The 21,145-nt window shown below is 43.2% G+C and overlaps 1 protein-coding gene across 1 annotated transcript in view; it reads right to left on the reverse strand.

Moving 5' to 3' along the window:
* GALNT9 (polypeptide N-acetylgalactosaminyltransferase 9) overlaps positions 1-19,515 on the reverse strand; it is a 130,466-nt gene extending 110,951 nt beyond the window's left edge. The window contains exons 1-2 of the mRNA XM_039332396.1: positions 19,494-19,515; positions 18,193-18,250 (exon numbers count right to left, since the gene is read on the reverse strand). Of these exons, the coding sequence (XP_039188330.1) occupies positions 18,193-18,244 (52 nt within the window). The 5' untranslated portion in view covers positions 18,245-18,250; positions 19,494-19,515. The remainder of the gene's footprint in view (positions 1-18,192; positions 18,251-19,493) is intronic.
* Between the last annotated feature and the right edge of the window lie 1,630 nt (positions 19,516-21,145).

The raw sequence follows: 21,145 nt of genomic DNA on the forward strand, positions 1-21,145 counted from the left end.
CATCAAAGCCCACCCAGCGCTCCACGGACCACAGGATGAGAACCACTGCTCTGTTCTCTAAATCGCTTCTATTAGGAGACCCTAATACAAGCAGTTTGTAAAATTGGTTTAGCTCAAAGAGTTGAATTGGGTCGCTCCGATCTAGGATTCTGAATCAGTGAAAAAGAAATCCATATTTGGCACAAATGCACTCAAACCAGCTGAAGAGATCAGATCTAACGATTCAATCCCACTTTTCCGTTTCAATTTGGAAAGTCAGCATTTGATTCAAATGGGATCTCTCAATCTTTGCACTGGCTCTCTGACCTGAGTCCCCAAAGTCTGAACCATCAGAATCTATGAAATGTCAGATTGAATCTCCAGATCAAAGTTAAGTACAACTTTGGTATAATGTTCCCTGTTGGCTGTAGTCAAAATGAACAGAGATTTGATGTTTTACTTAAGAGAAAGATAGAGTCTGTCTTTTTTTTCTCTTTCTTTCTTTCTTTCTTTCTTTCTTTCTTTCTTTCTTTCTTTCTTTCTTTCTTTCTTTCCTTTCTTTCCTTTCTTTCCTTTCTTTTCTTCCTTCCTTCTTTTTTTCTTTCTCTTTCTTTTTTCTTTCTTTCTCTTTTTCTTCCTTCCTTCCTTCCTTCTTTCTTTTTATTCCTTCCTTCCTTCCTTTGTTTCTCTCTTCTTTCTTTTTTCCTTCCTTCCTTCCTTCCTTCCTTCCTTCCTTCCTTCCTTCCTTCCTTCCTTCCTTCCTCTTTCTTTCTTTCTTTCTTTCTTTCTTTCTTTCTTTATTTTTGTCTTTCTTTCTTTCTTTCTTTCTTTCTTTCTTTTTTTCTTTCTTTCTTTCTTTCCTACAACTGCCCATCTTTGGAAAAAGTGCAGAGAAGAGCAACTAAGATGATTAAGGGCCTGGAGAGTAAAGCATACAAAGAACAGTTGCAGGAATTGGTTATGGCCAGTCTAAAGAAAAGAAGGACTAGTGCAGACATGGTAACAGTATTCCAGTATTTGTGGGGCTGCCACAAAGAAGAGGGGGTCAATCTATTTTCCAAAGCACTTGAAGGCAGGACAAGAAACAATGGATGGAAACTAATCAAGGAGAGAAGCAACCTGGAATTAAGGAGAAACTTCCTAACAGTGAAGACAATTAACCAGTGGAACAGCTTTGCCTTCAGATGCTGTGGGTGTTTCATCGCTGGAGGTTTTTAAGAAGAGCCTGGACAGTCACTTGTCTGAAATGGTATAGGGTCTCCTGCTTGAGCAGGGGGTTAGACTAGAAGACCCCCAAGGTCCCTTCCAACTCTGTGATTCTGTTATTCTGAGGAAGGGCTGAAAGGCAAACAATACAGTAGTTCACTAGTTGTCTATGAGTGAATTAAACTGAGCAGAGTGTTAAGAATCCCACAGGCTCCAATTAGCTCACTTACTCCGTGGCTCAATTGTCCTAAACAAGCAGTGATTTGAATAGGAAACACTTTACACAGCAGGAATTTAACAGCCAGAAAAGAGCTGGGAGAAGAAATTTGCCTTTCAACCTGTTCAAACATCAAGTGCGTTTATGGGGAATTAGACAACAGTGCCGTGGAATGGAGAATCAGTTTCTCCCGCTGTACAATCTTTTTATTTTCTCTCTCTGACAGAAATATTTCATTTGGTTGCCCAGTCAGCAGAAGAGCCCAGTGAGAGTAAGACCATCATGATTCTAAAGCTTCTGGTGTCATGGTTCCGACAAATGAAACTCTTCAAAAGAACTTCGAGGCATTGTTTACCTTAAAGGATCTTTATTTTGAGTAGCATCACATCGGCACTGCATAATCGAAGCCCAAAAACTGAATTCCCCTCCCCTGAGCACCTAGTATCAAAGCACAATTCCCTCCTCCAATTAATAGTCGTTTAATCACATTCCCCAATTAGCTTGAAGCACGGGAAGCCCTCCAGCCCGCCAATTCTTTATCAGCTCTGGGCTCAATAACCTTGATTCTCATGCTAAGTTCAGTGTTGCTATGTCTAGCTAGACTCTCGTTCACATCCCCCCTCCCAGCATCATCTAACTCTAAAAGCAAAAGGTACAAGATGGCTACATTTCCATCTGTTGTCAATGCGAAAACATCCGATATTAGCAGCGTTGACATCTGGAGGACTCACAATTGGGTTAGTTCTGGAGAGTAAAAGCTATTTTAGATGGGAAATGAAGTGTGTAATGATGGTACTCTCAAAAGACACCTCATCGCCATCAACTCCACCTCCTCTTCCTTCCTCCATAGGGCAATGTTCAACAACTTCCCATCTCTTGGATGTATGCTTCAAAATTCTCCTTCTCCTCTTCCTCCTCCTCCTCCCTCCCCATAGGGCAATGTTCAACAACTTCCTACACCTTGGATGCATATCTCAAAGTTCCCCAAGATCACTGCTACCTCTTCCTCCTCTTCCATTTCCTCTTCCTCCTCCTCTTCTCCCCCATAGGACCATGCTCAAGAACTTCCCTAATTTTGGATTTATCTCAAAGTTCTCCAAGACGACCTCCTCCTCCTTCTCCTCCTCCTCCTCTTCCCCTTCCTCCTCCTCACCCCCATAGGGCCATGTTCAACAATTTCCCTTACTTTGGGTGTATACCTCAAAGTTCTCCAAGACCTTCCTCTGAATTATAACATCATACATAATAGAAGAGGAACATCATTACATAAAACATTGAAAAATAATTTGTTATAAGTTCATTGCAGCTACATACAAACAAAAAGAAATCCAGCTTAGATTTTGTCTTGGACCTCTCCTTCCCTCATCTATTTCTGGGTGGTTGCAAGCCTTTGTCTTTCTCCTGGGTTCTTTCAAAACGAAAATATGGATTGTTCTAGAACTCAACAGTATCAGAATCAGTTGTTCTTGAACTGTTTTCTTCAACATAGAAGTAGACGTTCTATTATGCTGCCTTGACAGGTAGGCCATAAGCATCAGCCTGGGGCAAAAGCGGTCTCTATCTCTATCTCCCCCCACATCTTGGTGTTCTCAACTGCTTCTGTTTTCCAGCTAACCTCTCCAATATCAAGAGCAGAAATGTCTTTCTTCCAAAATCTTCTCCTCTTCCATCTCTGTGCAATGTTTGGTTTATCGAGGTACCGGCCCATGGCACTGATATATCTTAGTTTATTTATACAACCAAATACCGCCTTTGTTTAAGACAAGTAGAACATGAACAAGATTGATTGATGGAAATGCGGAAAGATGGCGAGAAGATGGTGGAAACATTTCCAAGTTATGAATAGCCTGGAGGAAGAGTGATTCATGAGCCGTGTCTCTTTCCAAATTCCAACTAATAAAATTGATTGGGAGGATGATTAGAAGGTTGGAAGGAACATCACAAGGACTCCATCAAAAGTCACCACCGTTCTGTCATGAGTAGACAAAGGCTTTGGGCCAGACGAATAGATATCTGTTTAAAACCAGCTGGACCAGTGACCTTGAAAAATAAGCTTTACACTCTGAAAGTGATCCCCAGAATTTTTTTTTTTTTCTTGTTAGAATAACTTACTATCTAGGAGATCAAACCTAGCTTAGTTTTTCGAGATCAGCCAGGTGGGCTCTTAGCTTGTAGCTCTCTTGATTCCAATTACAATCCTGCTGTGTTCCCAAGATTTACACAGCTGCATTGGGACAATTATTATTTCCTAAGGCTATTGTGAACACCAAGGACAGGATGTGATTGTTTGCTGATGAAAGCCCTTTGGAGAAAGGGCAAGATTGCACAGGAGTAATTATCTCACAAAGATCCTTCTCTTAATTAAGCACAACTGCCGGTGGGTGCCAGATGTGAATTGATAGATGTTGGCAGTAACCTTCTGCAGGTATTAAAAACCTTTGATGCTTCACCAGCTCAACTTCACCAGCTGTTTATCACTTCATTAGGCCAGACTCATCACCTCTCTCTAAACATCGTTCAGAACAAAATGAGCAGTAAATTGTTAATAAATGTCCCAGCTCAGGCAGCATTCCGCATCAATACTTCTTGTAGAGGTAACAGAAACCAATCAAGCAGGAGCTCTGGGCATTTTTGACTGTGACTGTTGGCTTGTGAGTCTGTCCTTGAACCAAGATTGCCATTAGGAAGTCTCTAAATGACACATTTCTTCCAACCCAGTACTACTACTAGTCTTCTTCTTCTTCCTCTCTCTGAGAACTTCCACCCCCCCTCCTCCTCCTCCTCCTCCTCTTCCTCCTCCTCCTCTTCTTCTTCTTCTTCTTCTTCTTCTTCTTCTTCTTCTTCTTCTTCTTCTTCTTCTTCTTCTTCTTCTTCTTCTTCTTCTTCTTCTTCTTCTTCTTCTCTTCTCATCCTCCTCCTCCTTTCTTTCTTTCTTCTTCTTATTCTTCTTCTTCCTCCCTCTGAGGATCTTCCACCCTCCTCCTCCCCCCTCCTCTTCTTCTTCTTCTTCTTCTTCTTCTTCTTCTTCTTCTTCTTCTTCTTCTTCTTCTTCTTCTTCTTCTTCTTCTTCTTCTTCTTCTCATCCTCCTCCTTTCTTTCTTTCTTCTTCTTATTCTTCTTCCTCCCTCTGAGGATCTTCCACCCTCCTCCTCCTCCCCCCCCCTCCTCCTCCTCCTCCTCCTCTTCTTCTTCTTCTTCTTCTTCTTCTTCTTCTTCTTCTTCTTCTTCTTCTTCTTCTTCTTCTTCTTCTTCTTCTCCTTCTTCTTCTCCTCCTCCTCCTCCTCCTCCTCCTTCTTTCTTCTTCTCCTATTCCTACTCCTCCATCTTCTCCTCTTCCTCCATCTTCTCCTTCTTCTTCTTCCTCTCCTTCTTCTTCTAGGTCTGCCTTGTGCTCTTTGACCTTCTCTTCTTTATGTACTGTATATGGCATCCGAAGAATCTCACTGAGGACTACCATCCTAAAGGTCATAACTGACCCAAACTGCAACAGAGATGTGACCAACTTGATCATACATGGAGATAAAAAAAGCAATGGAAGGGCGCTCATCAAAGGGACACCCAACCAAGAAATAAGGGTAAATTTCCTGGCAGTGAGAATGATTAATCAGTGGAATAACTTCCCTCCTGGAGTTGTGGGTGCTTCTTCACGGGAGACTTTCAAGAACGTTTGTCCAGGTTCTCCTGCCTGGGCAGAGGGTTGGAGTAGATGACCTCCAAGCTCTCTTCCAGCCCTACGAGTCTATGATTCTATATTGTTCACCATTGTCCTTGAAAAGTCCTTTCCTGACTCAGCATGTCAGTCCTGAGGACCGGTTTCCACAGACCATATCCAAAGCTTCTTTAATCTAACCTCTCACTCACTTTGAAACGTGCCGAAGCTCCTGCTGATTGCAGAGAAACCAGGCGTTGTAACTGCTGGAGCAGAAACTCTTCCTTGCATTTAATCTCTGCCTTGTGATGAAACATGTCAGAACGGAGCTGTCCCAAGGAAAGCATTTTCTGCCTTCAAAGACGAGTCAATCCTCTGAGTAGTTTTGGCTGCGTCTTTCAGGGGAGGGAGTTGGGCTGCTCTTGGGAGGGCGAGCGTGGTGTGTGTTTGCAGAGGACCCACAATGCACCAAGGCTTAGATGCCAGAGACACCGAGAGATGCTCAAGATGATGCAAGCTCGGAGTTTCCCGGAGGAAAACGGATCGCAGGTAGTCCTCCAGCCCAACACTTCTGTTGCTAACGGAGACGTGGGTTAAGTGAGTTTTGCCCCACTTTAGGACTTTTCTTGCCACAGTCGTTAAGTGGAATCCCTGCAGTTTTTAAATCAGTCACACGATTTTAAGCGAATCTGGTCTCCTCATTGACTTTGCTTGTCCAAAGGGGACGCGGCCACCATCATCAATGTGAGTCAGTTGCCAAGTGGCGGAATTTTGATCCCGTGACCACGAGGAGGTTGCAAGTGTGAAAATCAGTCCTAAGTCACTTTTTTTCATTTTGAACGGCCACTAAACCAACTGTGGCAAGTCAAGGAATTCCTGTATTTATTGTGTATATGCACATATGTTTTTTCACAGGTGTGTAGTTTTCCGCTCAGAGGCTTAAAAGGGTGGAGAAATGGAGTTGGCAAACCGATCCACATGGCACATCTATTCTAGAGTAGAGTAGAGTAGAGCAGAGTAGAGTAGAGTAGAGTAGGGTAGGGTAGGGTAGGGTAGGGTAGGGTAGGGTAGGGTAGAGTAGAATAGAATAGAATAGAATAGAATAGAATAGAATAGAATAGAATAGAATAGAATAGAATAGAATAGAATAGAATAGAATAGAATAGAACAGAATAGACTAGAATAGAATAGAATTACAATAGAGCTGAAAGGGACCTTGGAAGTCTTCTAGTCCAGTCCCCTGCTCAAGCAGGAGAACCTATACCGTCTCAGACAGGTGAACATCTAGTCTCTTCTTAAAAATCTCCAATGATGGAACACCCACGATTTCTGGTGGCAAGCTGTTCCACTGGTTGATTGTCCTCACTGTTAGGAAGTTTCTCCTTAATCCCAGGTTGCTTCTCTCCTTGGTCAGTTTCCAACCATTGTTTCTGGTCCTGCCCCTTGGTGCTTTGGTGAACAACCTGGCCCCTTCTACCTTGTGGCAGCCCCTCAGATACTGGAACTCTACTATCGTGTCTCCCCTATTTCTTCTTTTCTTTAGACTAGCCAAACCCAAGTCCCGCAGCCGTTCTTCTTCTTCTTTGCTAGTCAGGACGTTGCAAAAGGAGAATCACGTGACCCCAAGACACTGCAACCGTCATATATACACGCCTGTTGCCAAGCATCTGAATTTCTGGTCACGTGACTGTGGGGATTCTGCAACGGTCACTAAGCAAACGGTTTTTAAGTCGAAGACTAGCTGTATAGAGAACACCTGAGAGACAAAACAGATTACCTTTTCTTTCCGCCCCCCTTTGTATCACACCCGATTTCCCTTCCCCCTTCCAAATATATGGATGCTGCTCCATTCCTTGAATTGCAATAGTAATAATTAGACAGACAACAGCAGAAGATTGAGGAAAAAGAAAGAGGAAGGAATGGATTTGATTGTCCTGGGGAAGAAAGCCTCCGAAGGGGATAATATTGCTGGCGAGATTTCCGAGAGAGATTGTGACAGGGGAAAACCTGCATCAACTATTCTTCTCTATCCTCCAGGACTTCTCCTCCTCCTCCTCCTCCTCCTCCTCCTCCTCCTCCTCCTCCTCCTCCTCCTTGGAGAATTAAGGGGGGATTTGTGACTTGCAAGCGACCGATCGATAGTTATTTCTGAAAAGCCGGGACAAGGGAAGATTAGCCTGATGATCACCTGGGTGTCCATCACCGTGGATTTTGTGTTCTTAGGCGGGAGAAGTTGATCTTTGGGCCTTTAAACTTGAGTCCAAGCCAGGCAAAGATCTGCGAGGGACCTTACAAAGCTAAGTGGGAATTTAAACACCGATTCTCCGATGGGGGAGACAGTGAATGGGAAAAAAGAAGATGCGGACGACATCCCTGGAACCGGCTGAACAGTCCTTGACATACAGAAATGGGAATTTTAATTTCTCTTTCTTTTATTCTCTGACACAAGTCACAATTTTAGCATGTTTAGCATCAGATGTTTGAAACTGCAATTTAATACCTTTGCTTGCTGGCTGGCTTCCCTTCCTCTCTCCCTCCCTATTCTCCCCCTTCCTTCCTTCCTTCCTTCCTTCCTTTTTTAATTTGTACTGTGCCTTTATTATGTTTAAAAAATAACTCAAGAGGGGAAACATATCTAATACACATTCTTACTCCTATTTCCCCCACAACATCAACCCTGTGAGATGGGCTGGGCTGAGAGAGAGAGCAACTGACTCAAGGCCACTCAGTTGGCTTTCATGCCTAAGGCGGGACTAGAACTCACAGTCTCCTGGTGATTGGCTCAAAGTCGCCCAGCCAGCTTTCACGCCTAAAGTGGGACTAGAACTCATAGACTCCTAGTTTCTAGTCTGGCGGCTGTACCAATTTCCAGTAACAAAATCCCAAATGGACAACCTTCACTCTTGGTTTAAACACTTCCATCGAAAATCTCCCTGACATCTCTTGGGTCTGCCCCTTTCACGCTTGAGCATTGCTTACTCAGAGGTTGCTCATGCCTCCTTTAGCAACTGGCCCAATCCTAGCTCCCCACCATAGCGTTTAGGAATCCCTATGAAAAGACCAAAAAAAACCCAAACCCCAAACCAAACACTATTTAATTTATTGGGAATTCTCCGTTGACTGCCAATTTCATTTTATCAGAGTCCCTGTTGGAAAAGGGACAAAAAACTGCCACAGCTTCTCAAGTTCCTCTTAGGGACAAACCAGAGTTGAAAAACCTCAAAAGTGGATTGCCGCAGGGGAACTTAATTTTATCATTCAACTTGCTATTAAAAGCAATTAAGTTGAAGCGCTTCCTATTTAGCGTGTTACAGAAACAAGCCCGTCTCTTGAAAAAAAGGAGGAAGGGATTGAAAAATTTCTTGAACCAAATTATTTTAGTGATCTTCCCTCTAGATACATTTTTTTTAATGCATTGGAGAAAAATGACAGGAGGCTAAATGTCAGAGCACAAACAATATGAGAGGAGTTATTTAGCCTTCTGCGATATGCCGAAGAATTTCTTCCAGGAACTCGTCAACGGTGGGAGATAAAAATATTAGATCCACATACAGGGTCTGTCCAAGAAAAGGAGGAATAAACTACCTTATTTCTGGTCCACATCGGTTTTCAACCTATTCCCTCAGAAGTCATCGGCTGCCATGCTAAAACATGGCTTACTTCAACTATGGTTTTTGGACAAACCAGAATTGTTTCAAACTGTACAACACGCTAAGTCAAGAGTAACTTCTTTGTAATGTTCTAACTTCCTTGGATAACCCACTAATGATAGTTCTCAACTACCTGTGCTTGAGAGGCAGACTCACAATTATTGTGTACATGTAGTCTAGATATGGCCAAGCTTAAGAAGCGAATATAAGCCTTTGATCTCCACTTCAAAGGTCAAGAAGATCAAAGATTAACCTTCTCAGCCCCCAACTGTGTTCTTGGCATAGCCCCACTGACTTCACATCCCTGTTCAATTTCCAGCAGGGATTCCCCCAGGGACACAAACTAACGCGGCTCTAAGACCTAAACCATAGTTTATCCGTTACAGTGCTTGATCGGCCTAAAACTAGCCTGAAGCTAAAAATGAATGCAGCGCATGAGGGCTGATTGTGATTGATGAGCTCAACTGGCTTACAGTCAACACATTTGTCTTGAAGCTGCATCCTTCAGTTGACTTCTGGAGAAGCGATGACACGCGCGACTGATTCGCTTGAGGGACAGCAAGTCTTCCGAGCAATACTTGATGGCCTTTGCATCATAAGCCATTATAAGCCGTCGTAAGTCATCACAAGCTAATTCCATTCATTAGAACGTGAAGCTGACTCCACAGCAAATTCCCATTATTATCACTACTAACCTGGGAGAATGATTAAAACTTCCAGGTCAGGCTACAACTTATTTTCTAGAAAATGGGATCCTTCAGTTCTAGCTTCTTGCCATTCAGCATTGATCCTAAGTTCTTGGGCATTCAAGATCCTCACCATTTTAATGTGCCTTTTAAATAAGAATTCTTTTTAAAGGTGGATCCTTCTTCGATATGAATAGAATCCAGAAATCGTGGGCGCTCCATTACTGTAGATTTTAAAGAAGAGACTAGACAGTCACTTGTCTGAGATGGTATAGATTCTCCTGCTTGAGCAGGGGGCTGGACTAGAAGACCTCCAAGGTCCCTTCCAGTTCCATTTCATTCCATTCCACTCCACTCCACTCCACTCCACTCCACTCTACTTCACTCCACTCCATTCTACTCCACTCCACTCCACTGCACTCTACTCTACTCTATATCAGAAGGAGATCCATCCTGGACCTAAGGAGAAGCTTCCTGACAGTGAGAACAATCAACCAATAGAATGGTTTTCCTTCTGAACTTGTGGGTATTCCATCACTGGAGGTTTTCAAGAGAAGACTGGACAGCTATTTATCTGAAATGGTTTAAGTTCTCCTGCTTGAACAGGGGGTTGGAGTAGAAGGCCTCTGAGCTCCTTTCCAGCCCTATGATTTTATATCATTTCCAAGTCAATGGCCATGGGGTCTCCCAAGTCTGTTTCATCTCTTCTTAGCATGTGCTATCAGGACTTGAAAAGTGTTTTTCTATCCAGAGAGAGAGAGAGAGAGAGAGGGAGGGAGAAAGAGAGAGAGAAGAAAACCCTGCTGGTGTTTATGAATTCTATTAATACAGAGGCTTGCAATTATCCTTACAATTTTATTACCCTAATTATTGATCTTTCCTTGGAGCAGAAGGAAAGAAAAAACATAATTAAGCTGCCAAGATGTAACGCCACATCTAGCAAACATGGCCGGAGGAAACCAAGGGGGTTAGAGCCAGCTAACCTCTTCTATTGCTCAAGTGTCTACAGAGAAAACCTGGATTGAATTTCCCACCCAGCAGAAATGGAAGTTACTCTGTTTCACAGGGGAGATATGATAGCAGTGTTCCAGTATTTGAGGGGGCTGCCACAAAAAAGAGGAGGGGGTCACATTACTCACCAAAGTACCAGAGGGCAGGACAAGAAACAACGGTTGGACACTGATCAAAGGGAGAAGCAACCTGGAATTAAGGAGAAACTTCCTGACAGTGAGGACAATTAACCAGTGGAACAGCCTGCCACCAGAAATCGTGGGCGCTCCATCACTGGAGATTTTTAAGAAGAGCCTGGACAGTCAGGCTGTCTGAGATGGTATAGGTTCTCCTGCTTAAGCAGGGGGGTGGACTAGAAGACCTCCAAGGTCCCTTCCAGCTGTATCCTATTCATAGCAATCACAATAGGTCAGTGACTCTCAACCTTGCCAAGCATCTGTGTTTTGATCACGTGACCACAGAGACGCTGCTACGGTCGTTAAATGTGAAAATTGCCATTTTTTTTAGTGTCATTCTAACCTTGAACTATCACTAAACAAGGCCTCAGTGAGGCCACACTTGGAATATTGCATCCAGTTTTGCTCACCATTATATAAAAAAGATGTTGAGACTCTGGGAAGTGTGCAGAGAAGAGCAACAAAGTTGATTAGGAAACTGGAGGCTAAAATATACGAAGGTTGCAAGAATTGGGTGTGTCTAATTTAAGGAAACAAGGACTAAGGGTGACATGATAGCAGTTTCCAAAATTTGAGGGGCTGCCACAAAGAGGAGGGGGGGTCAACTTGAAGGCTGGACAAGAAGCAACGGATGGAGGCCTAACCAAGGAGAGAAGCAACCTAGAACTAAGGAGAAATTTCCTGACAGAACAATTAGCCAATGGAATGACTTGCCTCCAGAAGTTGTGGGTGCTCCACAACTGGAGGTTTTAAAGAAGAGATTGGACAAACATTTGTCTGGAATGCTATGGGGTCTTGAGCAGAAGATTGGACTAGAAGACCTCCAAAATGCCTTCCAACTATGTTATTCTGTTTTTCTGAGGACTACCTATAACCTTCTAGCTAGCTGATGGTGTTCCATCAGCACATTGTTCTTGTTTTTTTTTTCTAATAGAGCTCTCACTGGGTCCCAAATCTTAGATCCTTTGGGCAGTCATATAGTAACAGCATGGGGTTTATGACAGTGGCGGAGAATATGAAGCTTCCTCTAGATTGGAAAGGAGAATGTGGACAGAAAGCTCAGGGGAAAAACAAATTTCTAGCATGGTAGACAACAGAGGAGAAGGAGGGGGGGTTTCTTTTGACTCTTGGGAAAGGAACAGCGTATGTTCTGTGCACTGAAGTGGAGCACTATAAACACACTGAAGTTGGACCGTCAACATCAGCAATGCAAAAATTTCTTCTCCTGCCATCTGTCTGACTCCCTTCATCTCCGCCTTGTCTTTCTCAATTAGACCATGGGCCGCTGGGTTCCACACTTCCCCCACCAAAGGACGAACGGTTGGTGAAGATGATGGGACTTGCAAAGATGCCCTTCTCCAAAGCACCTGAAGGCAGGGCAAGAAGCAATGGATGGAAACTAATCAAGGAGAGAAGCAACCTGGAACTAAGGAATTTCCCGACAGGGAGAACAATTAATCAGTGGAACAGCTTGCCTGCAGAAGTTGTGAATGCTCCATCCCTGGAGGTCTTCAAGAAAAGACTGAACAGCCACCTGTCTGAAATGGTATAGGGTCTCCTGCTTGAGCAGGGGGTTGAACTAGAAGACCTCCAAGGTCCCTTCCAGCTCTATTATTCTGTTATTCTGTTAAGGCAGCCAACAGAATACAGGATCAGATTTTGAAAGCTGAGCATCCCTAGTAGAGTCAGGTTTCGTAAAAAAATTTTTTTAAAAGACCTGAGCTTCCATTGATTTGTGGTTCCTGCAGGGATATGAAGTAGGTGTGAGATTAAGTGAAGAACACATCTCGGTGCAGAAAAATAATGGAGTTTTGTGTCTGTGTCTGTGTGTGTTGTTGTTGTTGTTGTTCATTTGATTCTGCTAGGGAAGGACTCACCATTACCCTAAGTTGCAAATTGAAAACTGACATGAAGAAACTTGGAGGAAGAGGGGGAGAAAATGGGTTTTTTTTAAAGGTTGTGGTAAGCTCTCCAGCTCCAGGGTAGACCTCAAGTCAGTTTCATGATCAAAGGTCACAGGCACTTTGGAAGTCAAGAAGCTCAGAAATAATTATGCTGGTGGAGCACTCTGACTTGAATATCTCTCTCTCTCTCTCTCTCTCTCTCTCTCTCTATCTATCTATCTATCTATCTATCTATCTATCTATCTATCTATCTATCTATCTCTATCTAGTCCTAGGCTGTGCTGTCTCTTATCTGACTATTCCATAGGCAGCATCTCGTCTCCCTAAGCTCTTTCTCACATATTATTACAGCCCCCTCCTTTACAGCCTAAGAAACTAGGGAGGGTCTCTTCTGGGTGTCTTTTTTTTTCATCCTTTATGCAGCTTTGGGCTATGCCAGTGGTTCTCAACCTTTCTAATGCTGCAGACAGTTTCCCATGTTGTGGTGACCCCCAACCACTTATACATCACCGGGTGCCAGGGGCGTGGCCAAAGAAAAGGGGGAAAAATGGCGGACAGCCTTGTTTGGCGACCCCCGTGAAATGGTCATTCGACCCCAAATGGGGTCCCGACCCACAGGTTGAGAACCACTGGGCTATGCAGTCTCTTATCTGACCGTTCCATAGGCAGCATCTCTTTCCTCCATTTCCCGAGGTCTTTCCCACATACCATTACAGCCCCCTCCTACACAGCCTGAGAAGTTAGTGAAGGCCTCTTCTGAACCTCTTTCTCCACCCATTATGCAGCTCTGGGCTATGCAGTCTCTTATCTGACTGTTCCGTAGGCAGCATCTCGTCTCCCCATTTCCCGAGGTCTTTCTCACATACCATTACAGCCCCCTCCTTTACGGCCTAAGAAACTAGGGAGGGTCCCTTCTGAGTATCCTTCTCCGCCTATTATGCAGCTCTGGGCTACGCTGTCTCTTATCTGACTGTTCCCTAAGCAGCATCTCGTCTTTCCATTTCCCAAGATCTTTCTCACATACCTTTACAGCCCAAGAGAGTCTCCTCTGTCTTTCTCCAGCCATTATGCAGCTGTGGGCTATGCTATCTCTTACCTGATCATTCCCTGAGCAGCATCTCCCCCCTCCATCTGCCAAGGTCTTTCTCACAGGCCTTTATAGTCATCTCCTTAACAGCCTGAGAAGTTAGTGAGGGTCCCTTTTGAGCATCTTTCTCCATCCATCATACAGCTGTGGGCTATGCGGGCTCTTATCTTATCATTCCCTAGGGAGCTTCTCTTCTCCTTGTCTCCCAAAGTCTTTCCCACATACCATAACCATCTCCTTTACAGCCCGAGAAACTAGGGAGGGTCCCTTCTGAGTATCCTTCTCCGCCTATTATGCAGCTATGGGCTGTGCTGTCTCTTATCTGACCGCTCCCCGTGTCCCAAGGTCCTTCTCGCATACCATTACAGTACCCTTGAGCTATGTTTCCAGATTCAGTGCTTCTTTTAATTAAAGTAAATTTGCTCAGGTAGTAGAAAATATATCCAGGGAGAGTCCAAAGAACAATGAAATCCCTCTCTTAAAAGAAAAATCATATAACATCTACAGTACAGTACATCTACAATCCCTTCCTGGGATTCTGGCATACTTAGAATGCAGAAATCTGCAACCTTCACGCCAAGGCTGAACTATTTTTGATGCATCTTTTAATTTGCTCCGTTCAGTCCCCGGTTCTTGGTTTTTAGCAGATTGATAGCCACTCCTTTTTTCTTTTCTTTTTTTATGTGTGTGTTTTACTGCTTTGAGAAATGTAGAACTGCCTTCTGTACAAAAGAGAATTTTGATTATGTTTGAGCTGTCTCCGCACCAATGATATTCCGCCTTGCTGCTCCTTCAAAGCGTATATATTTCATCTCACGCCGAGCGCGTGCGTGGGGCGGGGAACAAAAGGAAGCCAAGGCAATAGCAGCCTTTGCAAAAGAAAAGATGGCTAATTTGGGGACTCTGAGCTGCAAAATGTAACAGATGTTCGCCGGATAGCAGTGGAAATCATCTGATGTGAATGTTGCTGCCAAACCAGAGTTGGCAGAAAGAGGGTGGGAAACGGGTTAGCTGAATCAACATTAACATTAACAAAGCTCTTTCTAAAAGGCAACAAATTTCTATTTGGTATTCTTCAGTGATTAGAAAATCCGGTACAATTAGGCCTAACACCGAATTTGGGGGGTCTCCTCCCTCGCTCTCTCTCTTCTTTCCTTAATAATAATCATAATAAAGTTGGAAGGGACCTTGGAGGTCATCTAGTCCAACCCCCAGCTCAGGGAGGAAACCCTACACCATTTCAGACAAATGGCTGTCCAGTTTCTTCTTAAAAACTTCCAGTGTTGGAGCATTCACCGCTTCTGGAGGCACATTGGTTAATTGTTCTCACTGTCAGGAAGTTTCTCCTTAGTTCTAGGTTGCTTCTCTTCTTGATGAGTTTCTAATCCGTTGCTTCTTGTCCTGCCTTCAGGCGCCTTGGAGAATCGCTTGACTCCCTCTTCTTTGTGGCAGCCTCTGAAATACTGGAAGACTGCTATCATGTCCCACCTCGTCCATTAAACTAGACATCCCCAATTCCAGCAACCGTTGCTTATATGTTTTAGCCTCCAGTCCCCTTCTTTCTTTCCTTCCTTCCCTTTGTCCTTCTTTCCCTCCTTTTCTTTTCTTCTTTCCTCCCTTCCTCCCTCCCTTTTCCTCTTTTTCCTTTCCTTCCTTCCTTCCTCCCTCCATCCCTCTTTCCTTCCTTCTTCCTTTCCTTCCTTCCTTCCTCCCTCCCTCCCTCCCTCCCTCCCTCCCTTTCCTTCCTCCTTTCTTTCCTTCCTTCCTTTCTTCCTCCCTCCCTCCCTCCCTTTCTTTCCTCCTTTCTTTCTTCCTTCCTTCCCTCCGTCTTCCAAATCTGGGCCTCCTGGTATTAGCCTAAAACCGATTTTGAAACGATAGAGGTAATAAGCCTGTATTTTGACTTCTGTCACTTCCACTTCGGTTGCAGCCAGCGTTGGATGTCCTTTGCTTTCCCTTCAGATGACAGGCTTGCATTAGATATTTCCTCTTTCCCTTTGACTTGCCAGTGTCGTCATGCTTTACTGGGTTCCTCTAAAGCAGCAGAAACGGCTCAGACTGCTTCGTTTCTCCACATCATTTCCAATAAAAAAAAAGCTGGGGACTCGTCAAGAACAGGTTTCTTTCACTGCAGAGACCTCAGTCTTTGGAGGGGGGAGGGAAAGAAGCAAAATGCAAAATGCATGGGCTGCTTGTCCCCCCCCCCCAATAAAATAAAAATGAGGATGTGATTTATAAGAAGGTTAATGCTTGTGATGTAACAGATGACCAAGCTGAGTCTCTGCGCACCTGCAACAGGTCTAAGTCCAACCCGCCTTGAATGCCTTTCTTATCTCCCGCTCATTTTCCTTGACTGTTAGTTGATCAGATTCTTGTAGAGAGCTTAAGCTTGCAATAAATCTTTACGCTCACTTGAACTGCCTAAATCGCCTGATTTCCCTGGCGCTTGGCTTGTATTGCATATTTGTATTTCTGAAGCCCTGATGAATCATTAACAAACTCCGTATCAGAGTCGTTTCTCAATAGCCAATGTCAAACTTGCAACTGAAAGTCATCTACGTTGCTCAAAGATATATATATATATATATATATATATATATATATATATATATATATATATAAAAAATTGGAAAAAATGTTGCTCTAGAACAGGGGTAGGCAACCTTGGCTCTTTTATGACTCTAGAACCTTTTAAGCCCACCTTCACATGGTACACAGGTGGCTCAGTGAGTAGCTTCTACTATGGGGAATCCGCCGACACCTTGGGAGGAGTAGACCCCCTTTCTTGGGATTTTTTCAACCAGAGCCGAGGTGGCGCAGCAGTTAGAGTGCAGTACTGCAGGCCACTTTCGCTGACTGTGTTCACCAGGTCAGCGGTTCAAATCTCACCGGCTCAAGGTTGACTCAGCCTTCCATCCTTCTGGGGTAGGTAAAATGAGGACCCAGATTGTTGGGGGCAATGTAAATATATATATACATTGCTTATTGGTGTACACCGCTTAGAGAGTGCTTGCACTTAAAGCGGTATATAAGTCTCATAAATAAATAAATAAATAAATAAATAAATAAATAAATAAATAAATAAATAAATTCTACCCGTCGTGAGATGTTTCCAAGCGCCCAAAAATTGATCATGTGACCATGATAGGGGTCAACTTTGAACCCGGATCGTAAGTAATCCCAAAGCAGGCCTATTGTAACTTCGAATTCTTGTTCAGCAACCGTTCATAAGTCAAGGAGTCTCTTGTAAACGTACGCAAAAGTTTCAGTGGCTGCATCTTAAGAAAGAGACGTCTTTGGAAAGACATAAAAGAGTAGCAACAGTGCCCTTTATTCCTCACTTAGGAGAAGTAGGAGAGACAGAAGACGTTAAATAGGGCAATGTCCTACATTCGCCTGGACGAACATGAGCCACTGAAGAGCTACGTTCATTCACTTGTGTTTGCCTTTTGCTCCGCATGCAATAGTCACCCTGTTTTCTCAAAGTCAGCACATGTCAGCCAGTAAATCAACTTATGTTCACATAAGTGAACAGACTCATGAATACCAATGCCACGCATCCTTCTTATCAGGAAGGTAGGTGAGGAACTAAGTAGATTCAGGGGCATCTTCTCAACGATTAGCCATCAGAAAGAAACAGACATATCTACATGCATTACCTCCATTCAGAAGAATGCACTTCTGTACTGGCCAGTTAAAAGAGAGGAGAGGGGGAGGGAAGGAGGGAGGGAGAGAGAAAGAGAAAGGGAGGAAGAGGAAGGAAGGAAGGAAGGAGAAGAGGGAAAGAGAGACAGAGAAAGAGAAAGGGAGGGAGAGAAAGAGGAAGGAAGGACAGGAGGGAAAGAGAAAGAGAGAAAGAGGGAGAGAGACAGAAAGAGAGAAGGAGGGAAGGAGGAAGGAAGGGAAAGAGGAGGGAAGGACAGGAGGGAAAGAGAAAGAGAGAAAGAGGGAAAGAGAGAAAGAGGGAGAGAGACAAAGAGAGAAGGAGGGAAGGAGGAAGGAAGGGAAAGAGGAGGGAAGGACAGGAGGGAAAGAGAAAGAGGAAGGGCGGGAGGAAAGAAGGGAGAGAGGGAAAAGGGGAGGAAAGAAAGAGAGAGAAGGAAAGAATGAGAAAGAGACAGATGGGTAATCAGAAAACAGTAATATAAAAAAATCAAACAGAGCTGGTAATAATCACAGCTTAATGAGTTGCAGTGCTCAATAACTGGAGCCATGCTAGTTGCGAAGCATCAAAAAGTCTTAAGAAACAAAACATCTCCCTCTGCAATCAATACAGAAAAAGAAACCAGGAAGAAACATAGAGCTCTTTTTAAAAAAAAAAAAAAATCACATTTGGTTTTTTTTTTTTTTTTTTTTTCAAGAAAAGATGAAATCTTTTGTCTCCACTGTGGACTCGGAGAAGAAATGACTGAAGCGATTTGAGATGAAAGCAATACCAAATGTCATCTGTCTCCTGGCACTGTCAAAATCCATTAAGATAACCCCAGGTCACTGGTGAGGTTTTTTAAGTTTTTGCTTTTGTTTTGTGGTTTGTTTTTGGGTTTTTTTGCAGCAGGTAAAATTTCTTTTTCTAAAAGTTATGATGGTTGCTGTAATTGTTAAAATGACCAATTTCTTCATTGCTTACCTGCCTGGAATTCTTCCCGGTTAACTCTTTCCAAAACGGGCATCGTTGTCATTGTGGTCTGAAATGGAGAACAGATCTGACTTTCAATTGGCTTGCAGACAGTAAGAAAGGCTGATGATCTTCATGGGAAAATGCAAAAGCATTACTCGGGCAAACAAAACATTATTTTAAGTCCTTGGAAACATAGTTATTTGAAAGAAGCTTTGGAAAACACCGCCCGGATTCTCCGAAGCCGAAGAGGGAGGAAGAGATTCAGCACAGGTAGATTTTCAAGAATCTTAGAGGCGAAACCAGAGATTGTATATGACAGTGTTTGCAATCTCGGTATCTGTAAGACGTGTGGACTTCAAATCTCAGAATGCTGGCTGGGGAATTCTGGAATTCTGGGAGTTGAAGTCCACACATCTTAAAAGTGGTTGAGGTTGAGAAACAATGGTATACAGGGATGTCCAAGCTTGGCAACTTTAAGACCCGTGGGCTTCAGTTCTGGCTGGCTTGAGGAATTCTGGGTGTTGAAGTCCACAAGTCTTAAAAGTCGCCCAAGGTTGGACACCTCTGCTGGTATAGGTGATTGCAATTTCAAAACAAAATGGTAACAGAGAAAGCTCTCAAGATGTTTCTCCTCCCATCTGTTGCGTGGATTCAATGTGATTCAGAAAAGGCCTCAACCTTCTTGGACCCTCCAAACACAACATTCACAAAATTCCAGCATGAATGACATCTATTTAATCTCCTCAAGCAAAGAGCTGGCTTTGTCTTCCTTCTGAAGGAAATCTACCCATGGACAGGTTACTTCAGAATATTTGTTATTATTGTTGTTCTTACTACACCAAAAAGAATCAGCACCTTGCATTAGCAGTTGATTAATGTGGGCTTTTTCTTAATTACTGACTCAATTATTGATTTCTGGTGTCAAGGGAGCTTCTTGGTGGTGATTAATTTATTAATTAAGATTACTGAGGGATTGTACAATGTGAAACCCTGTCGGTTGTCAGATAGCCAAGAAACATGGAGATGGGGCTTGTCCAAAATAATGGAGTGTCTAAAACCAGCAATTCCAGTATCTAAAAACAAAGCTATTTGGGGGGGGGGAGTAGAAGATCGCAACAGAATGTTTGGGAGCTGGCTTGTTCGTTCTTTTCTCTCTCTCTTTTTCTCAGAAATCATGAGCAGATTTGTTCCTCTCTTTTTAATGAACATCTTTAAGATTCTTCGGGGACCCATGAAAATACAAAATAGTGGTTTAAAGAGTCTAGTTTCATTAACACAACTTTTATATTAAAGACATATATGCTCTGAACCTTGTTATCTCTGGTGGGCTGTTTGATGAAATCCTTCTTGTGCGCAGTAAAGTCTCAGGTCTTAAATAAACCATCGTCTCCAGATCGTCTCCAGATTTCAGATTTGTTGCAAATGTTAAGAAAAAACAGAAGGAAGAGCTTAACTCTTCAGCAATTATGGAAAACCTCTGCTAAAAGGGGGGGAGGGGGTATCTGGCCTTAAAGCTTTGGGTAAAAGCCCCTCATCCTTCTCCTCAAGAAAGGCCTGGAAGGATCAAAGCCAACAAGAGTTTCAATCATTTAATCAAGCCCATCTCTTCTTGCTTCTCCTTTGAAGAAAGCTACAGAAGATGGTCAATGCATTCAGCCACGCATGGAGCAGATCATTTATCCCTGTCTTTTTCTGCAGAGACAAGCAGATGTTATCCTTAATGGAAGTTCTGAGGAGCAGAAAGTCTAACCAGACATTTTCCACAGCCCACCAGATGATAAAGGACACCAGATCTTGCTCCTGATTTGGATGCTGGGATCTGTCTCTGATGCCCAGAATCCATTCCAAAACGACACCTGCATCAGCAGACATTAATTTGTCCATTTCTGACCGCCACGATACAAGAAAGGATGTGGAGGTCCTAGAAAGAGTGCAGAGAAGAGCAGTAAAGATGAGGAAGGGCCTGGATGCTAAACCGTTTGATGAATGGTTGGGGGAACTAGGTATGTCTAGTCCAGGGGTAGGCAACCTTGGCTCTTTTATGACTCATAAAAGATGTTGAAGTCCACGAGTCATAAAAGAGCCAAGGTTGCCTACCCCTGGTCTATTCCAACGAAAAGAAGGATTAGGGGGGACATGATAGCAGTCTTCCAATATTTGAGGAACTGCCACAGAGAAGATGGGGTTGATCTTTTCTCCAGAACATCTGGAGGCAGAACAAGAAGCAATGTTTTGTCTCCAGGTCCATAATCATCTTAGTTGCTCTTCTTTACCCTTTTTCTAAGGTCTCAGCATCTTTTTTGTAATGTGGTGAACAAAACTGGATGTGGTATTCCAGGTGTGGCCTTACTAAGGAATTATAAAGCGGTACTAATATTTTGTGCGATTTTGATTCTACGCCTCTGTTTATACAACCAAGTGTTGTACTAGCTTTGTTGGCTGCGGCTGTACAGATGGAAACATATCAAGGAGAGACCCAGCCTAGAACTAATGAGGAATTTCCTGATGGTGAGAACAATTAATCCATGGAACGGGTTGTCTCTGGAGAATGTGGGTGTTCCAACACTGGAAGTTTTCAAAAACAAACTGGACAGCCATTTGCCCAGAATGATCTAGGATTTCCTGCTTAAGCAGTGGGTTGGTCTAGAAGACCTCCAAGATCCCTTCCAATCCTATTATTCTATCTTCTATGTTCTAGTTGCAATATTCCAGACATAACTGTGGTCATAAATTGAGGATTACCTGTACTTGCATTCAGGTCTGAAGGCCACACATAAATCACAGCAGCCATTACACCTGTTATTCACCTTCTTTCAGAATAGAATGGAATGGAATGGAATAGAATAAAATATGGAATGGACCAGAATGGAAAGGAATATAATAGAATAGAATGGAATAGAATATAGAACAGAATATAGAATGGAACATAGAATAGAATAGAATAGAATAGAATAGAATAGAA

Source organism: Crotalus tigris, unplaced genomic scaffold (assembly GCF_016545835.1).
Source record: "Crotalus tigris isolate CLP2741 ecotype Arizona unplaced genomic scaffold, ASM1654583v1 scf7180000024461.2689607, whole genome shotgun sequence".
NCBI lineage: Eukaryota > Metazoa > Chordata > Lepidosauria > Squamata > Viperidae > Crotalus > Crotalus tigris.